This window comes from Scyliorhinus torazame, chromosome 2 (genome assembly GCF_047496885.1).
Source record: "Scyliorhinus torazame isolate Kashiwa2021f chromosome 2, sScyTor2.1, whole genome shotgun sequence".
NCBI lineage: Eukaryota > Metazoa > Chordata > Chondrichthyes > Carcharhiniformes > Scyliorhinidae > Scyliorhinus > Scyliorhinus torazame.
In genome coordinates, this window is record NC_092708.1 from 130,957,582 (window position 1) to 130,977,948 (window position 20,367).

The following is a 20,367-nucleotide window of genomic DNA, read 5'->3' on the forward strand; positions in this document are numbered from 1 at the left end:
TGCCTTAAGATGACTGAAGTTAAAAAAATGGAGACTAAGATATGGTTAAGAAGAAATCAAGGAAGAGTAAACAAAAAGTTCTGAGGTAACGAGACAATTAGAGTAACCAGATTTAATATGAGAAATCAGACTTCAGAGGTAAATCAAAAGTTTTAATGCCATTTTACCAGAGACTGGGACCGAGAGTTAAAGCAATTGTGAACAGTTTTGTACAGCAGTCAAGACAAAGAAATCCTAAATGAGTGGTTTAACTGCTGGACTGGATCTATTGTTAAAAGTGGAGTGGAAGCTATGTTTATAGGTGTCATTTGGAAAACCTGGACTGGATTTCAGAATGCAAACTGCTCATTGAAAGCCTTATTGTGAATAAAGATTTTTTTAAATGTTTTGGGAGTGGAGTTTAGAAATTCTCACATGACAATCATCTGGGGGAATTTTGAGGAGACATCCACAGACGTACAAATGTCAGTTGAAAGGAATTCAGGACCGGCATGTTCCTGTGCGGAAGAAGGTTAAATACGGCAAATTTCGGGAACCTTGGATAACAAGAGATATTGTAAGCCTCGTCAAAAAAAAAGAGGAGGCATTTGTCAGGGCTAAAAGGCTGGGAACAGACAAAGCCTGTGTGGAATATAAGGAAAGTAGGAAGGAACTTAAGCAAGGAGTCAGGAGGGCTAAAAGGGGTCACGAAAAGTCATTGGCAAATCGGGTTAAGGAAAATCCCAAGGCATAAAAAGCAAGAGGGTAGCCAGGGAAAGGATTCGCCCACTGAAGGACATGAAAGAGAATCTATGTGTGGAGCCAGAGGAAATGGGCGAGGTACTAAATGAATACTTTGCATCAGTATTGACCAAAGAGAAGGAATTAGTGGATGTTGAGTCTGAAGAAGGGTGTGTAGATAGCCTGTGTCACATTGAGATCCAAAAAGACGAGGTGTTGGGCGTCTTGAAAAATATTAAGGTAGATAAGTCCCCAGGGCCAGATGGGATCTACCCCAGAATACTGAAGGAGGCAGAGAGGAAATTGCTGAAGCCTTGACAGAAATCTTTGGATCCTCGCTGTCTTCAGGGGATGTCCCGGAGGACTGGAGAATAGCCAATGTCGTTCCTTTGTTTAAGAAGGGTAGCAAGGATAATCCAGGGAACTACAGGCCAGTGAGACTTATGTCAGTGGTAGGGAAATTACTGGAGAGAATTCTTCGAGACAGGATCTACCCCCATTTGGAAGCAAATGGACGTATTAGCGAAAGGCAGCACGGTTTTGTGAAGAGAAGGTCATGTCTCACTAACTTGCTTTTTTGAAGAGGTCACAAAGATGATTGATGCAGGTAGGGCAGTGGATGTTGTCTATATGGACTTCAGTAAGGCCTTTGACAAGGTCCCTCATGGCAGACTGGTACAAAAGGTGAAGTCACACGGGATCAGGGGTGAGCTGGCAAGATGGATGCACAAATGGCTCGGTCATAGAAGGCAGAGAGTAGCAATGGAAGGGTGCTTTTCTGATTGGAGGGCTGTGACTAGTGGTGTTCCGCAGGGATCAGTGCTGGGACCTTTGCTGTTCGTAGTATATATAAATGATTTGGAGGAAAATGTAACTGGTCTGATTAGTAAGTTTGCAGACGACACAAAGGTTGGTGGAATTGCGGATAGCGATGAGGACTGTCAGAGGATACAGCAGGATTTAGATTGTTTGGAAACTTGGGCGGAGAGATGGCAGATGGAGTTTAATCCGGACAAATGTGAGGTAATGCATTTTGGAAGGTCTAATGCAGGTAGGGAATATACAGTGAATGGTAAAACGCTCAAGAGTGTTGAATGTCAGACAGATCTAGGTGTACAGGTCCACAGGTCACTGAAAGGGGCACCACAGGTGGAGAAGGTAGTCAAGAAGGCATACGGCATGCTTGCCTTCATTGGCCGGGGCATTGAGTATAAGAATTGGCAAGTCATGTTGCAGCTATCTAGAACCTTAGTTAGGCCACACTTGGAGTATAGTGTTCAATTCTGGTCGCCACACTACCAGAAGTATGTGGAGCCTTTAGAGAGGGTGCAGAAGAGATTTACCAGGGTGTTGCCTGGTATGGAGGGCATTAGCTATGACGAGCGGTTGAATAAACTCGGTTTGTTCTCACTGGAATGACGGAGGTTGAGGGGCGACCAGATAGAGATCTACAAAATTATGAGGGGCATAGACAGAGTGGATAGTCAGAGGCTTTTTCCCAGGGTAGAAGGGTCAATTACCAGGGGGCATAGGTTTAAGGTGCGAGGGGCAAAGTTTAGAGGAGATGTACGAGGCAGCAAGTTTTTTACAGAGGGTAGTGGGTGCCTGGAACTCGCTACCGGAGGAGGTGGTGGAAGCAGGGATGATAGTGACATTCAAGGGGCATCTTGACCAATACATGAATAGGATGGGAATAGAGGGATACGGACCCAGGAAGTGTAGAAGATTTTAGTTTAGACAGGCCGCATGGTCGGCACAGGGTTGGAGGGTCGAAGGGCCTGTTCCTGTGCTGTACATTTCTTTGTTCTTTTGTTCTTTGGAGCCCAGAGTCGAGAGTTTGGAACACATGTGTCTTGTTTGCTTAAAAGGGACTTTGTGTTAATGAGACCATTGTAGCTTATGATGTACTTTGCAATCCATGTTCATCTTAAAATCTGTGTGTACGTGTTAAGCTAAGGAGGGGTTAAAGGAGTATTGTATTATAATCCAATTTGTCCATGTTTAATAAATAATGTTTCCTTGTTATTAAAATGAATTAACAGTCCTGTGACTCTGCTCCTCCACGTTTTATAGAATAAATGTTATACTGCTGGATTCTCCATTCCTGAGACTAAGTGTTAACACTGGGACAGGATTGGTGGATTTCTATGACAGCAAAACTGGTGCCTCACCAGAACCAATTCAACGACCGTTTAGGGGCTAGCAGTGGCTTTCAGCAGCTGTTGGTGATGGCGTCGGCATTCTCGTGTCCCCCACCCCCGACCCCAGCACAACAGAACCCGTGTGTCAACCACGACAAAGATGAGACCAACAAGGACGGGAGCCCTCGAACCGCATCCCGAGATACCCCGGAGCCCGAGTCCGGGGAAGACACTGACTTCCCATCACAGCTGTTTCCAACACCCTCCACCATCCCAGAGACACGCACCACGGTTGAGCGCCTTAGTGAAGAGGCTCCTGGAACGCTATCTGCTGCACACCACACACATCCTCTGGCACTGCAGATGGAGGTAAGTACTCCTGAGTGGGCCACAGACGGAGGCAAGCCGACCACAGTGACTAACTGCTGTCCAGACAGGTTTTGGGCTTCTGGAATAGACTATTATGGAGATGCAGTCGCAGAGCCAGGGACTACATGAGGGGTTTCGGATTGCATCCAGCACCTGCAGGTGCAGTTGCAGGAGTCCAACTGTGTGCAGGAGCAGGAAGTGGTGCTGACCATGTGTGCCACCCAGGCCAACACCGCACGGGTGGCATCTGCGGTGGAGGACTTGGGGGCGAAGGTTTCGGCCATGGGTCAACATGTCTAAGGCCTGGGGCAATCTGTGCAGGTGGTAACCGAGGCCCAAGACAGGGCTGTCCTATCACAGACAGCCATGTGCCAGAGCCTCCTGGACATTGTAGTGATGCTCCACAGCATGGCCTAGTCACAGTAGGCCATGGCTGACAGTATCGGCGGCATTGCCCGGTCACTGGCTGATATGGCACAGATCCAGAAGGTTGTGGCTCAATCGCAGCGTGATGTGGTGCAGTCCCAGACAGAGATGGTCCACTCCCTGTATTCCATGGCCTCAGACCATGGTCAAGATAAGAATGGGCTTCCAGGACTGGCAGCGCCAGGTGGCAGGGGAGCCTCCGGGGTTAGCTCCACTCCACCTAAGTCCCATGGCGTAGCCTGGTGGCCATCAGGTACCCCGAGAGAGGAGGAGGTCATGAGGCACATGCTGGTGACTCCCGCAGGTGCCAGAACACCACAGCGCCTCGGACTCCCCCAGTCCCTGGCGCATCATATGGGCAGCGGGAAGAACAGAACAGCACCACACCACCTGGGACACCCAAGCAGCAGCCCCTGTTTGGCGGGTCAGTAGGGGTTACAGTGGGCATTGACCTTGAGTGGGCCACGTGATGCCCCGCCGACGGGTGGCGGCCGGGTTGGGGGGGGTATGGCGGACGGTGGGATGCGAAGGTGGATGGTGGGTGGGGGAAGCCATATGGCCAGTGTTACTATGCAGAACCAGAGGCCAAGGTGGGTGGTCAGTGTGGTGTGAAGCAAGATTGCTGCCTTGCAGGCAATGGCGGTCTGTGCCTGGGCACCACCCCCGTCACCTGACCCCATGGTCCATTCCCCTGTCACCCCCTCCCCCCCTTCCCCCCCCCCAGCCCTGGCAGGACCCCCCACTCCAGTCAGCCAAGCCAGTGTCTGACCCGGCAGCACATGGTCCCGCTTCTCTGTGTCTTACCTCCTCATCAGCCAAAATGCCGGTTTCACGATTTTTAAAAGCACAAGGGAACCGTGCCATCGGAAACTCCGCCCATCGGAGGCAGAGAATCGCGGAGGCCCCGGAGGATACCGGGTCAGGCCCGGTATTGATATGCAAACGGTGTTTACTGTACTTGCGTTCTGGAATGCATTGACGCCGCTGTCGAGGTGACGGAGAATTGAGATTTGGCGTCAAATTGGCACCCGCCGCGATTTCGGTGTTGGAACCCATTCTCCGCCCAATCGCGTTTCCCGATTCCAGCATCTGCCAACGGAGAATCCCGCCCATATGATTCTCAGGGAGTTTAACAGAGTATTTTCTGAGGGATAGGATTGGATTTGTTTCTTATCATGTGTACCGAGGTACAGCTCAACAGATCATTAAGTACATGGGAAGAAAAGGGAATAAAAGAAAATACATAATAGGACAACACAAGGTACACAATTGATATACCTTCAATTCACCGATTGGCAGAGGGAGCGAGTGAACATTAGGCTTTATTAATCATGAACTTGCCTAGCCAGAGTCGGTTGTACAGATGAATGCCGCCCACAGGCGGCCGGTCTATATATGGCCCTGATGAGGGCGGAGCCCACCGGGGTTACAGTACAGTACCTGGAAGCAGCTCGTATCACCACGTCCAGGTCATAGGTCATAGATTACAGTATCATGCATGCATTAGGTGAATACATTCACCACATTCACTCCCTGTTAAAAAAATCAAGTCCAGCGGGGGTGACGTGGGGTCATTACATATTCAGTCTATCTGGAGGCTGGATCGTTCTCTTCGACCTCCTCAGCTCTGGCGGTGCGGCGGGCACGGTTGTTGCAGGTGGTGACTCCAGGGGAGTTGTGTCTGGAGCTTAAGCCTCAGTATGGCGTGTCGGAGAAGGTTGGGGTGTGGGGGTAGGCAGGGAGGTGATAGGTGGCGGCAGTGTCGGCGCAGGACAATACAGAAGACCGAGGGGAGCATACGGGGTGCTGGGGGTGGCGGTGGGCAGGGGGAGGGCGACGCGTTAGCAGGGGAACCAGCTGGCGCCAGGTCCCGTAGGGAGACCGTATCTTGCCGTTCCGTCCTCGTGCGCGATGTAGGCGTACTGGGGGTTGGCGTGGAGCAGCTGGACTCTCTCGACCAGGGGCTCAATCTTATGGCTCCTCATGTGCCTCCGGAGAAGGACGGTTGGTGGAGGGGAGGGGCCCTTTGAAGTCAATGCTTAGGCGCTCAAAGGGCCGGGAGGCCTTTACCAGGCGGGCCTTGTCTGGCCGGTAGAAGTGCGGTTTGCACTCCGCACAGACTTGGCGGTCCCTGGTCATTGCCTTGACCTCCTTGGTGGACAAAGGCAGATTGCGGGCCTTCATGAAGTGGGTAAGCCGGGTGACCCCCGGATGGCAGAGGTCATTGTGGATAGCCCGAAGTCGGTCATCTAGCGCACTGGTGCATGTCCCGCGGGATAGGGCATCTGGGGCTTGTTGAACTTCCCAGGATGATACTTGATATCGTAATTGTAGGTGGAGAGTTCGATCCTCCACCTCAAGGTTTTGTCATTTTTAATTTTGCTCCGTTGTGCATTGTCAACCATGAAGGCGACCGACCGCTGGTTGGTGTAGAGGATGAACCTCCTACTGGTTAGTTAATGCCTCCAGTGCCGCACGGCTTCCACTATGGCTTGTGCTTCCTTCTCGACCGAGGGGCGTCAAATTTCGGAAGCGTGGAGGGTCCTAGAGGAGAATGCTACTGGCCTGCCCGCCTGGTTGAGTGTGGCGGCCAGTGCGACGTCTGATGCATCGCTCTCTACGTGAAGGGCGATGGACTCATCCATCTCGTGCATTGCGGCCTTGGTGATGTCGGCCTTGATGCGGCTGAAGGCCGAGCGGGCCTCATCCGTCAGGGGGAAACTGATGGTTTGAATCAGTGGGTGGGCTTTGTCCGCATAGTTGGGGACCCACTGGGCGTAGTATGAGAACAGCCCCAGGCATCGTTTTAGGGCCTTGAGGCTGTGGGGAGGGGGAGTTCTGTGAGGGGGCGCATACGGTCGAGGTCGGGCCCAAGGACTCCGTTCTCCACGACGTAGCTGAGGATGGCTAGTCGGGTAGTACGGAAGACGCACTTTTGTTTGTTGTATGTGAGATTGAGGGATTGGGCAGCCTGGAGGAACCTCTGAAGGTTGGTGTCATGGTCCTGCTGATCATGGCCGCAGATGGTCACATTGTCCATGTACGGGTATGTAGCCCGCAAACCGTACTGGTCCACCATTCGGTCCATCGTTCTCTGAAAGACCGAGACCCCGTTAGTGACGCCAAAGGGGGCTCTGAGGAAGTGGAAGAGTCGGCCGGCTGCTTCAAAGGCAGTGTAGTGGCGCTCTTCCGGGCGGATTGGGTGCTGGTGGTAGGCTGACTTCAAATCGACCGTTGAGAACACACGGTACTGCGTGATCTGGTTGACCATCTCCGCTATGCGGGGGAGGGGGTACGCATCCAGTTGCATGAACCGGTTAATTGTCTGGCTGTATCCACAACCATCCGATTCTTTTCCCCGGCCCGGACGACCAACACTTGCGCTCTCCAGGGGATTTTGCTGGCCTCGATAATCCCTTCACTCAACGGTCGCTGGACCTCCGACTTGATAAACGTCATGTCTAGCAAACTGTACCGCCTGCTTCTGGTGGTGATGGGCTTACAGTCAGGAGTGATGTTCGCAAAGAGTGAAAGGGGGGAGACCTTGAGGGTCGCGAGGCCTCACACTGTGAGGGGGGCAAGGGTCCGCCGAACTGTAAGGTCAGGGTTTGGTGATTACATTGAAAGTCCAATCTGAGCAGTAGGGGGGCGCAGAGGTGGGGGAGGACATAGAGCTTAAAATGAGCATACTCTGCGCCCTGCATTGCGAGATTGGCGATACAGTACCCCCGGATCTGAACCGAATGGGACCCGGAGGCAAGGGAGATTGTTTGGGGGGCTGGGTAGGTGTGGAGGGAGCAGCGCCTTATCGTGTCGGAGTGGACAAAGCTCTCCGTGCTCCCGGAGTCGAAAAGACAGGGGGTCTCGTGCCCGTTGACACAGACGACCATCGTGGAGTTCTTCAGCTGTTTCGGCTGCGACTGGTCGAGAGTGACTGCGCCCAGCTGGGGGTAGCCTGTGTGGTCGGTGGAATCACAGGATGGCGGCCCCCATGAGTCGCACGTGCCGGGCTGGGGCAAAGATGGCGATCAAGATGGCCGCCCCCATCGGTCGCATGTGTTGGTCGGTGCCGGAGCCGGTTGGCAAGATGGCCGCCCCCATGAGTCGCACGTGTCGGTCGGTGTTGGGGCCGGTGACCAAGATGGCGGCCCCCACTAGTCGCACGATGCTGAAAGACGCATCTGACTGGGGGTTTCCGGGCAGGCACGCAGCCACATTGCGGGGTCTGTGGGGCTGCGAGTCCATGGGTCGGGCCTGGTGCGTTTTCAATTTCTGAGCCTTAGGCCGGCCCAGACAGACTCTAGCGAAGTGCCCCCTTTTTCCCACAGTCGCTGCACGTTGCTGTGCGGGCTGGGCAACGCTGCCGGGGGTGTTGGCCCTGGCCGCAGAAGTAGCACAGCGGTTCCCCGGGCTGGGTTGGCAGACGCGCGGCGCAGGCCTGCGACGTAGTTGGGTCCGACGGGGGCCGCGACGAGGGTGTCCACGAGGGGTTCGCCAGGCCCGCGGGGAATGCACTGAGGTTCTGGTAGACCACCTCTAGCGAGGTAGCTAGCTTTACCGTGTCCCGCAGGTCGGAGGTCCCGTTTTCCAGCAGGCACTGCCTGATGTAGTTCGAGCGGACCCCCGCCACGTAGGTGTCCCAGATCCTGTGAGTTCATGTGTTCCTCCGCCGTCACATCTCGATAGCTGCAGTTCCTCGCGAATAGAGTCAGGGTTTCCAGATACTTGTCCAGCGATTCTCCGCCGCGTTGACGGCGAGTAGTGAGGAGGTGTCTGGTGAACACCTCATTTACGGGCTTCACGAAGTGTGCCTTGAGGATTGCTACCGCCGCCTCATACGTGGCCGCTTTCTCGATCATTACTGAGATTCGATGGCTCACCCGAGCGTGGAGGAGTCGCAGCTTGAGGGTCTCTGTGGGAGGTGTTGTGGAGGAGTCGAGGTAGGCCTCGAAGCATCGAAGCCAATGTTTGAATATCTCCTTGACTTCGGACGCGCGGGCATCGAGTTCGAGCCTGTCTGGCTTTAGAGCGGCTTCCATAGTGCTGTCTATGATTAATAAATTGATATACATTCAATTCACCGAGAGGCAGAGAGAGCGAGTGAACATTAGGCTTTATTAATCATGAACTTGCCTGGCCAGAGTCGGTTGTACAGATGAATGCCACACAAAGGCGGCCGGTCTATATATGGCCCCGGTGAGGGAGGAGCCAGAGTTGGAGCCCACCAGGGTTACAGTACAGTACCTGGAAGCAGCTCATATCACCACTTCCAGGTCATAGGTCATAGGTCATAGGTTACAGTATCATACATGCATTAGGTGAATACATTCACCACAACAATGTAACTACATAAGCACCGGCATCGGGTGAAGCATACAGGGGTGTATAAGAGGGTCATTTAGGAGACTGGTAACAGCGGGGAAGGAGCTGTTTTTGAGTCTGTTTGTGCGTGTTCTCAGACTTCTGTATCTCCTGTCCTGATTGTTTCCCCTTGTGGGAGAGTCGAGGACCAGAGAGCATAATCTCAGAGTAAGGAATGACCAATTACTAAAGATTAAAGAGAAAGGTCACCACCTCCGACAAGCCTGGTCCCAGGACCCGCCCAAGACAGCCACCAACTCCGCCCTCAAGACAGGACATATAAAAACAGTTTGTCCCAATCAGTAACCTACCTGTCCCCCCCATATACCTGAAAAAAACTTTCCAGAGACATGGTTCAATCCTCCCACTCCCCACCAAACAACTAAGCTAAACTCACTGAACTTTGCCCAAGCAGATCCAACAGGCCACAGCCCCTCCCCCCACGTCACTCCCATTCACTAGCTGAGACTTTACAGCTAGCAAAGGTAACCCACCCACCCAGTGTGTACGTTCAAAGGACAAAGAAAAAACAACACTCCCCAACCCATTCCAGCTACGAAAGAGCCCAACACCCTTCCAGTAAGTCCCCCCGGGGACCAGAGATTCCCAACTGTTGCCCTAACCGCGAGCCCCCAACAACTGGAGCCCACTCAATCCCAAACACGCACAAGATAGAAACTACAAAACATCTCAAACCAACCCCTCCCAACCGTCCCCGTTAAAGTTCAAATTGAATTAATTCAATCGAGTGCAAGTCCATGCTCCTTGAAAACTGCCTCCGCCTCCTCCGATGTATTGAAAAAATGATCTTTCGACACAAAAGTCACTCTCAGCCTTGCCAGGTACTCCTCTCCAAACCTGACACCACTACTGAATAGTGTTGAGTTTGCCTTATTAAAAAGTCACTTTTCCAACTTTGCTCCAACATCTTAGTATATCCTAATGATGTTTCCTTCCCACCTCGAGTCCCGATTCACTTTAGCCCATTGCGGAACCCACTCCGACTCCTAAAAGCTGCGGAATCCAATAATCACTGCCCGTGGAGGCCCATTCACCCCAAGCATCTACCAAAGTACTCAGTGGGCCTGATCCAACTCTGGAGGGGACATTCGCCCGACCCCCTCAAAATTTGACAAACAGCTGAGAAGAGTACTCAGTCGGTTCGGGCCCTCCACCCCCTCCGGCAACCCCCTGATTCTGAGGTTCTGTCTCCTCGACCTGTTCTCCAAGTCATCCATCATTGCCCTCAGAGCCTTGTTCTGCTCCTTCAACACTGATGCCACATGAAATAAAATGAAAACAATATAACGTGAATTATTTACAAATGCAATTTAAATATGTAAAATATCTTTGCTGCCTTTGTTCTCTCAACAAGTCATATGTTAATAATAAGGGAGTTGGACAGAAAAGTTGTGATCTTGATGCAGAGTCTCCGTTTGACCAGGAAACTCTTTTATGGCCCCTCCCCTTCCCGCCACCCCCCCATAGCTGGAGCATTGTCAGCTGAAAAGCATCCTATGCTCTGGAATTGCATGTCCTTCCCTGTATCCTGCCAGCACTTCAAATTTTAATTGCAATCCCATGGGAATCAGGAAAAAGCAAGGGAGCAGAAATGGTGCACACTTCTGGTTCCGCCGTCAGGGCTGGTGCTCCACTGACAAAATTCCACCCATGTTCCATTCGAAATGCTTGCACAGGCAATGTCAGTGCTCATTGTTGAAGTGGAGTGGATGAAAGTCTGTTTTAAGGATTCAGAATTTGTTCCTCAAACTTGATCAAAATGATCACAAGAAGTGTGTGTGTCCACCAGATTTTTAACAACATCTCGCTAGTTTTGGTTATAACAAAACAGGTTTTACACTTTTTTAAAAAAGAGTACCCAATTCACTTTTTCCAATTAAGGGGCAATTTAGCGTGGCCAATTCACCTACCCTGCACATCTTTGGGTTGTTGGGGCGAAACCCACGCAAACATTGGGAGAATGTGCAAACTCCACATGGACAGTGACCCAGAGCCGGGATCGAACCGAGGACCTCGGTGCCGTGAGGCAGCAGCACTGACCACTGCACCACCATGCTGCGCAACAGGTTTTATACTTGACTATAGAATAGATGGCTCATTACATTTTAAAACGTCAGTAGCTAGATAAGTTTGTAGCCATCTGTGCCTGAGAAAAGCTGACTAAATAATGCACTAAATTAAATTATAGACAGCACCAATTAAATACTTTTCATCTTCACCCCTCCTGGGAGGAAAGAAGATACTGTTTATTCTGTTTTCACCTGCTTTGCTTTGGTGGACAGGTGGGTGCAAGTCAGTTTTAAGAATTCAGAATTTGTTACTCAAGCATATAGATCCTTAACATCACTTAGGGTTTCTTGGCTTGTCAACGGGCTTGATTCATACAGTAATCATACCTGCTGACCACAAGCTTGGTGAACAAGTTTCTTATTGGTTTCTCCTCCTGTGAACTCTGCATTTCATCAGCAGTCAGCATAGGATTTTCTACTATTTCAACATTGTGTTCGCAAGGATAAAGTCTGACATATATTAAATTTTCATCTGATTTTAGTTTGAATTTTCTAGCTAGGATAATGTATAAAATGTCCAATGTGGTACGTGTTAAAGTAATACAAACGGTATGCAGCAAAGTAGTCATTTCTTATTACATTCAAACTCAGAGTTAGAAAGAGATAAAAAGCATGCTGTTGTACCCTTGTAGAAATTCCAATAGCTGCCTGTTCATGATTACTGATTTTTTCAAAACATAGTAGGTAATGATCCATGGTGATCCAAAGCGAGTTATCCCTCAAACACTGTTGAACCCAGAATATTTCTCAACATTGAAGAAGAAACTTTAAGCAACAAATTCCAAAATACATAATCAGCTGAAAAAGCCGGTTTTCACATTTTTTAGGGAATGTACACACATTTGAGTGAACAAAAAGGAAATTAAGTTCCGTCCCGAATATCGATTCGATTGCTAACTGGTGTCGCACTTGACCAGCTAACGAAGCTTTAAAACACAATTGCAACTGTTGGGCAGAAGAAACCATTTCAGTGGAAGCAACTGGAATTTCCACTAAGGAGGAATTTAATTTAAAGATAATTTGTTGAATACAACCTCTGGAGACTCTCTGGAGACCTTCTTCAAAGTGTTAGCTGAAAGAAACTTAAAAGAAAAGTAGCAATAGTCAATAATTTGAAAAAATTAACAACAGAATGAATCTGCTTATTAAGAAATATATCATAGAGCAGTAACACACAATGTGGGGTATTGGCAACTTTTTCTAATGAACCTGTCTCCACTACGTCAGTTTGTGAAAGATAATTTTGGATAAATTTTGCAAAGACCTGGGGGCGCGATTCTCCGACCCCCCCACCGGGTCGGAGAATCGCCGGGGGCTGGTGTGAATCCCGCCCCCGCCGCGTCCCGGATTCACCGCCACCAGAGATTCGGCGGGGGCGGGAATCGCGCCGCGCTGGTTGGCGGACCCACCCCCTGCGATTCTCCGACCCGCGATGGGCCGAAGTCCTGCCGCTGTCAACCCTCTCCCGCCGGCGTGGATTAAACCACCTTTTGAACGGCGGGACAAAGCGGTGCAGGCGGGCTCCGGGGTGCTGGGGGGGGGGGCGATCTGGCCGCAGGGGGTGCCCCCACGGTGGCCTGGCCCGCGATCAGGGCCCACCGATCCGCGGGCGGGCCTGTGCCGTGGGGGAACTCTTTTTCGTCCGCCTTCGCCATGGTCTTCACTATGGCAGAGGCTGAAGAGACCCCCCTCCCCTGTGCATGCGCGGGGATGACGTCAGCAGCCGCTGACGCTCCCGCGCATGCGTTGCCCGGCGAAGACCTTTCGGCCCCGGCTGGTGTGGCGCCAAAGGCCTTTCCCGCCAGCTGGCGGAGCGCAAACCACTCCGGCGCGGGCCTAGCCCCTCAAGGTGAGGGCTTGGCCCCTAAAGGTGCGGAGACTTCCGCACCTTTGGGGCGGCCCAACGCCGGAGTGGTTCCCGCCACTCCATTACCCCGGAATCCCGCCCCAGGAGTATGCAAAAATCATGGGGTGGCTCCTGACTTGTCAAAAGGCATGGAGAAGATCATGTTGGAGGAAACCATAATGGTGTAAGGGTCCTTCCTCGTGATTCCATTTTGTCCCCTTTCTTTATTTTTGCCATTATCGCTTTTGATTTATGGATGCTTAATGGACATGTACGGACATGTATCTTTATATCAAGCAGCAGAGAGAGTGAGGAATTCAAAAGTTACAACAGAGAACACAGCTTTGGACAGAAAAATTCACAGACATTTTGGCACCCAAGAGATGGGGTGGGACTTGTTCGATTGGTTGATTAGAGGCCAATGAATTGGCCAAAAGGTCATAATCTGCCCGGTAACGTGTGGTGATTGGGTGCTGCCTGAATGAGCTGGTTTTCAGAGAGCCTGGGGAAGTTCAGTTTGAATCCTGGACATTCTGGGTAAGGACCTGCTCTCTCTCTCTCATATTTTCTCCAGAAATGCTGTGTGCTGCTGCATTTCTGAAACTGCAGATCTACATTTGAGATTCAATCTACAATGGAAGCATTACAGAGTGCAAACAGAGACCAGGATCTAGAACCTTCCTTTGAAGGAAGGTCTGTTTAAGACAACCATCTAAAACAAATACTATTTTTCCTTTTACTTATTATTTTCACCCTTCTCATCCCCTCTGTGTGTGTCTGTCTTGTGAATGTGTGGATAGGGTGGGAGCAAGTTAAATGGGGGGATTAGGAATTAGATAATGGTTAAGTTGTATTTGCTGCATATTTCATTCTGGTTCTTGTTAAAAATAAAAAGTAATTTGTGTTTAAACTTACAAAACTGGTGACTGTAATTATTGGGCAGCCATGGGCCAGAGATTTCATGTATTTTTCTAAATATGATATATTAATTCAATTGTGTTGCATCTCTGGGTCAAGGAGACTGCGCCCTAGCCCAGGGTGTTGTAACAATAGAATGCTTTGAAATTGTACTGCAAGAGACTAGAGATGTCAGCTGTTAAATGGGTAGTGACAGGGTTCATGTACATGATTTTACAAGGTCTCATGGCACAGGGTCTTCCAGAAATTACTCTAATTTATTTCAGCTCGGTTTCTAGATCGGCCACAGTTGCAACTGGTTTCAGTTCAGATTTATTGAAAAGTAATCCATAACGTTGAAATCTGTATTAATAAGAGTGCTTTTTCCCAATCTTTGTTTGTATTAGGCGGGATTCTCCGACCACCCGCTGGGTCGGAGAATCCCTGGAAGGCGGCACGAATCCCGCCCCGCCACTCCGACGCCGGCTGCCGTATTCTCTGGCACTTGTTTTCGGGTGGGGTGGGGATCACACCATGCCGGTTGGGAACCGTAGGCAGCGCACCCCCTCACCCCCCCCCCCCCCCCCGGCAATTCTCTGGGCCCGATGGGTCGAGCGGCCGTCGGTTTCTGACCGGTCCCGCTGGCGTGGATCGGACATGGTCCCACATGGCGGGACCTGGCTGGTAGGCCAGCTGGTGCGGTCCTCGGGGGGGCACAGGGGGCCCCCACGGTGGCATGGCCCACAATCGGGGCCCCGAACCGATCTGCGGGCGATCCTGTGCCATGGGGGCACTCCTTCCTTCCGCGCCGGCTCCTGTAGGGCTCTGCCATGGCTGGCACAGAGAAGACACCCCCTGCACATGCGGCAGAATACACCGGCCGGTCTGCGCATGCGCTAAATAACGCTGGCGGATCTGCGCATGCGCTAAATCACGCTGGCGGATCTGCGCATGCGCTAAATAACGCTGGCGGATCTGCGCATGCGCTAAATCACGCTGGCGGATCTGCGCATGCGCTAAATCACGCTGGCGGATCTGCGCATGCGCTAAATAACGCTGGCGGATCTGCGCATGCGCTAAATCACGCTGGCGGATCTGCGCATGCGCTAAATCACGCTGGCGGATCTGCGCATGCGCTAAATCACGCTGGCGGATCTGCGCATGCGCTAAATCACGCTGGCGGATCTGCGCATGCGCTAAATCACGCTGGCGGATCTGGTCAACACTTCAATCAGTGGAAAAAATAAAAGGCCACAGGCAACCTTGTAATAATTCAAACATTTTTGTCTTTTTATGTAAAGTGCAGCAGGGCTTTACGGTGTGGCTGTTGGCAGTTTCACCGATGATTTTACAAAATTACGATTGCAGCAACACTTAACTTCCCTGCACCCATTTATGCCAGTATCCATTCCCAGGCAGTATTCTTAACCCTACCAGCCCATCCAAAAACCCTATAACTGGAAACCTGAAGATGAGTTGGATTCAAACATACACTGCAGGTATGGGAGGTACGGACACAGCAAAATCACCCCACCAAGTCAAATAATAATGTCATATAAAACTCAATTACTCAGTTTAGAACTAATCATTGGTTGTTTGTAAAAATAAACTTCATTAATTTTCTTTAAAATCTTATAGTCATTTTTTAAAACATATTTACTCTTAAGTATTGATTTTAACACAGAATGTAAATTCCTCTATTTACAAACCAGTCACATCACCAAACATTGTCAGATTAGCTGTGGTAGTGCTTAAGAATAATAATTTCCCTCAGGGTTTTATTATACATTTACATTTATTAGCCTAATATTTCAAATTTGACTTCATTAATGTTGCATGCAATATTTAGCTAAAGTGAAATTAGAAACATTCTTTGTTTCAGCTTCATATACACTGGAAACTGAATTAAAACTGTATCTGAGTCAATTCCCTTTACAACATTAACAGTCTTCAGAACAAAACAATGAAGGAATCCCTGCAGAAGCTACAAAGAACAATTGTTTACAAGTTCTGGGAAATAATGAGTTAGAGTAAGAAATTATGTAATAACTCTTGATACTAAAACAGAACGCAAGGGATGTGTAAGTGGGTGCATTGTTACTTAGAGGAAATTGGAACAACTAGTTCAGAGCATCGTACACATATAGGAAATGTAGGAATTTAAGGAAAGACAGAATTTGGAGGTTAGAAGTGGCAGAGATTCCTGATAACTATTTTTTTCTTTACTGGCTGCCCATGAGTGTGAGAGATGTTCAAGAGCTTCTTGCAGACTGCTCTAACAGTCCCAAATGTGTGCTAGCTCTGTTTGAGGTCAGCTGAAATAAGGTGAAGAATACCAATGGAAGAATTGCAAGGATGGACAACTAAAGGTGTAGGCTGTTCGGTAGACTTACAAGAGCCATAAAGAAATAGATCATTTGCCTTGTGAAAAGACCTGGAGAAGATTGTGTTGGAGGAAACCTAAATAGAATTATTCAGTAAATGTACTGTAAGAAAACAAGAGATATGCAATTTTTGAAATTGTTGTAACCCGCACGAGACCTACGGGGCCAGACCAATTAGTGTCCCCGTGAGTCTCGACGAATAGGAGCTTTCCCACTAAGGGCGGGGAGCCCATCAGCAGAGCAATGGACACATTGGGTGCGATTCTGCAGAAAGATTTCTAAGTGTGGTAGCGAGCAGGAACTGCCGAGACCTTCCCAGCACTCAGCCCAGTGAGACCATCACTGCAATGCAACATTAATTGGCCCACTTAAGGAGTCCACACGGGCTTCGCACCGTAAATGAAGGCTCACTAGCTGATTCGCGGGACCGCGGTCGCCAGCCCCCCCGCTAACAAGTCAAGCAGCACTTAAACTACTCTTGCATAGCCAACCCCACTCAGCTCGTAGCCATGGCACCGAGTGGACCGGTCCATCATTTGGGGTGCAGATCTGGGGAGGCTCCTCGAGGCGGTCGAGATGAGGAGAGATGTCCTGTTCTCCTGAGGGTACTGGAGGGTCAGCCATAAGGCAGCCAGTGCCGACTGGGAGGAGGTGGCAGCTCGGGCAGCGTCACCAGGAGGACGGGCACCCCATGTCACAAGAAGGTCAGCATCCTACACCGGGCTGCACAGGTGAGTTGGCACCCCCCCCACCCCACAAGACTGCACCTGGCTTCGCCCCCACCCAGCACCATGCCGTGCCCTGGCCCACCCATCGGCTCACACCACCCCCACCCCAAACCGCTGCCGAAACCTCCCCCCCCCCCCCCATCAAGACAAGTTCCTCCCCTCACGGTGAACCATGCATGTGGCTAATGATGCCCTCTCTGTGTCCCACAGGAGAAGTTGTCCCACAACCATGGGGAGAGGGTCCATACTGGCGGCGGTATGCCGGACATCAGGATCCTCAGATTTGAGGAACGGGCCACCAAGGTTACGGGGGTGGCTGAGGTCAGAGCAGTCACCAACGCAGACGTCGGCGTACACCGCAGAGGTGAGGAGCCACCGGGCCCACCCCGATGGACTGTCACGCAGTTCTGAATGCCATTCAGCATGACCCATCTCTCCCACTGACCACATGTCCATTCTCCACAGGACCTCCAGCTGATGGCATCCGTGGTGACCTCCCCCCCCCCCAGCTCCCATGAGAACACTGCGGAGGAGAACTCTGAGGATGCCACCATAGCTGCATCACAGCTGCTATCCCCGTCCTCCACCAGCACAGAGACACACACCTCGGTGGGCAACGTTAGTGGTCAGGCTTCTGGGGCACATTCCGGTGAGCACCACAGTTATAGATGCACATCAGATGGTGGCAGTAACTCCCAGGTGAGAAAGCAGTTGGAGGTTTGCTGGATCCCAGGAGCCAGCTCGGTCCCTGTCAGATGCTGAGCCTCTGGACCAGGTTTACCCGGAGCTGATGCAGACGTTGGGTGCAGCCGAGAAATTCAGAGAGGGATGCCAGTGATACTCCAGCACATCCATAGCCCATTGGAGGAGTCCAAGAGGCTACGGGCACAGGAGATGGCGCCGGCAATGCGTGGCACCGAGGCCAACATTGCTAGGGTGGCGACCACAGTGGGGAGCATGGTGCATGATGTCAGCAGCATGAATAGAACTATCCAAGGCATGGCTCAGTCGGTGACGGCCATGGCTGAGGGCCTCGGTAGACTGTCCGACTCACTGGGGGACATGACCCATTACCAGGCGGACCTTGATGACGCGCCGCATGTGGGACATGTCCCAGTCACACGTGGGCATTGCCGAGTCACTGCAGAGCATGTCCCAGTCACCGAGGAGCATCGCCTAGGGCATCGTCACAATGGTGCCGTCATCGGGAACCGCCAGGGCCGGCAGAGCCATATGACACAGGGGCAACTGGGTTTCGAACCAGCTGCCCCCCCCCTCCCCATCACAAGGTGAACCCCAAGGCCCTATGGGCACCGACCAAGGGGCGCTGAGTGACAACCGGAGCCATCCTACGGAGTGGCGACAGTGGCCACCAACTCCCCTGAGTTCCACCCCACTGACGATGCCAAGTCTCGAAGTGAGCACCTGGGACAGTGTGGCACAGCTGTGCATTTGCCGCCATCAAGTGCGCCAGGACCCTCCGATCCCAGAGCCCCTAGAGGATGCCCGCCAGGGCCATTGAAGGCCATGGGGCATGGTGAGCAACAGGCTGCCTCCACATCTGAGGTGCATCCTGGGGAAACACCTAGAACCAATGATAGAGCAGAGCACGGAAGGCTAAGCACGTCAAGGGTCACTGAGAAGGCACTGTGGGAGGGGGGAAGCAAGAGGGGAATAGGTAAGGGGTAAGCAGGGGTGTGCATTACGGGGAAGGAGTGTGGGAGGGTGAAGGTATGGGGGGCAGAGTGGGGCAGCACCATCAGGATAGTGGGGCAGTGATAGAAACTTATATGTGTTACATTAAAAGACCTTCACCACAACCATTATGACGCCTCTGTTATTTTTTCCCGCGATGCGGGAAACCCTTGCCCCATCTCCCCAGGCATGGGGGTCCTGCCCCCCAGCCCCCTTGGGCACACCGTGTGATGGATGTGAAACGGGCCAGGATGAGGGTCACCCTAGCCCTCCGGGCTTACCGGACCCTTGTCGCTGCTGCCTGTCCTCCAGCCTCCGGCTGGTCCTCGGGTTCCTCCCTGGGATCGTCCTCCGGTCCCTGCTGGTGCCTCCTCCTTGTCCTCGTCCTCCTCCTCAGAGGTGGCTGCATGTTCCTCATCCTCCGCCTCCAGCACGTCGCCCCGCTGCTGTGCCAGGTTGTGGAGGACACAACAGACCACCACAAAGCAGGTGTTTCTCCAGGGGGTGTACTGCAGGGTACCACTGGAGCGGTTGGGGCATTGGAATCATTTTTGAGCAAACCGATGCATCACTCAATGACAGACTGGGTGGCCACATGGATCTTTGCATCGGTCACTGGCCTCCTTACTGGCATCATCAGCTAGGTCCTAAGCAGGTACCCCTTATTACCCAATAGCCAGCTGACGATCCTGGGATCGTCCTCGAAAAGACCAGGGATGTCTGATTGCCCCAGAACGTGTGCATGCTTCCTGGGAAGCATGCACACGTACAAAATCCTAAGGTTGCAGCCGCACACGAACTGGATGTTCAGAAATTTTCTGTTGAGGTAGGGCACTCCCAGATGGCCCAGTAGCGCAAGGCGTCACGCGTGCAGTCGAACAGGTCCCTGGACCTGGGGCATCCCAGCGATGGCCCATATGGGAGTGGAGTAGAGAGGTCCTGACTGGGATCTGAGTACATCATGTAAATAGTTGTGAACATAAATAAAGAACCAGTTTCTCTATGCCTCTCGTGTGGACTCCTCTGTGGTCACAATATTGGTGACAAGGATAAAGTGGAGCTACAGATGGCACTGCTAACTGTTGGAAGTCAGACCATCTCTACGCATACCACTGGGGAAAGGTATTCACTACTTTCAAAATGCCGCTCTTTGAGAGATTGGATGTGTTTGATGCGACAATAAGCGATTATTATATTAAAGTACTATAGAAGGTTGGACGCAATACGTAGAGCATATGTGCTACTTCTTTATGGCTACAGGTGATAAGCGCCAGATAGTGATACTGTTGACTCCCTGTGGAGCGCCCACCTTCAGCATTATCAAAAACCTAACGTACCCTGCATCCCCAGACACAAATAGGTTTGAAGAGCAAGTGGCAAACCATTACAAACCCAAGCCATTGGTGAATATGCCACGGTACCAGTTTAACACGGCTGAACGAACCCCAGGGAAGTCTGGAATTGGGTTTTTGATGCGTCTGAAGAAGCTGGCTGAGTTTGGTGATTATGGCCCCTCTCTTTCCGAAATGCTACCGGGCAGATTGGTCTGTTGTGTGAATAACATGGCAACTCAACGGAAGTTACTCGCCGGACCACTGCTAGACTTAAAGAAGGCCGTGGAAATCTCTCTGTCAAGATCAAGTGCAGAGAAGGAAGGGAGTTGCATGGTATGGAAGTCAATAGTGCATGGAGCGCCCACTTCCGGTGTAT

The 20,367-nt window shown here is 51.3% G+C and overlaps 1 protein-coding gene across 2 annotated transcripts in view; it reads right to left on the minus strand.

Annotated features, from left to right (window-relative positions):
• The window catches only part of pde11a (phosphodiesterase 11a), a 706,589-nt gene that overhangs the window by 585,547 nt on the left and 100,675 nt on the right, over positions 1–20,367 (minus strand). Inside the window, exon 2 of one of the 2 annotated variants that reach the window (XM_072477077.1) lies at positions 12,142–12,189. The exons of the other annotated variant lie outside the window; for it this stretch is intronic. Coding sequence (XP_072333178.1) covers positions 12,142–12,189 — 48 coding nt within the window. The remainder of the gene's footprint in view (positions 1–12,141; positions 12,190–20,367) is intronic. 2 annotated transcript variants of the gene reach the window in all.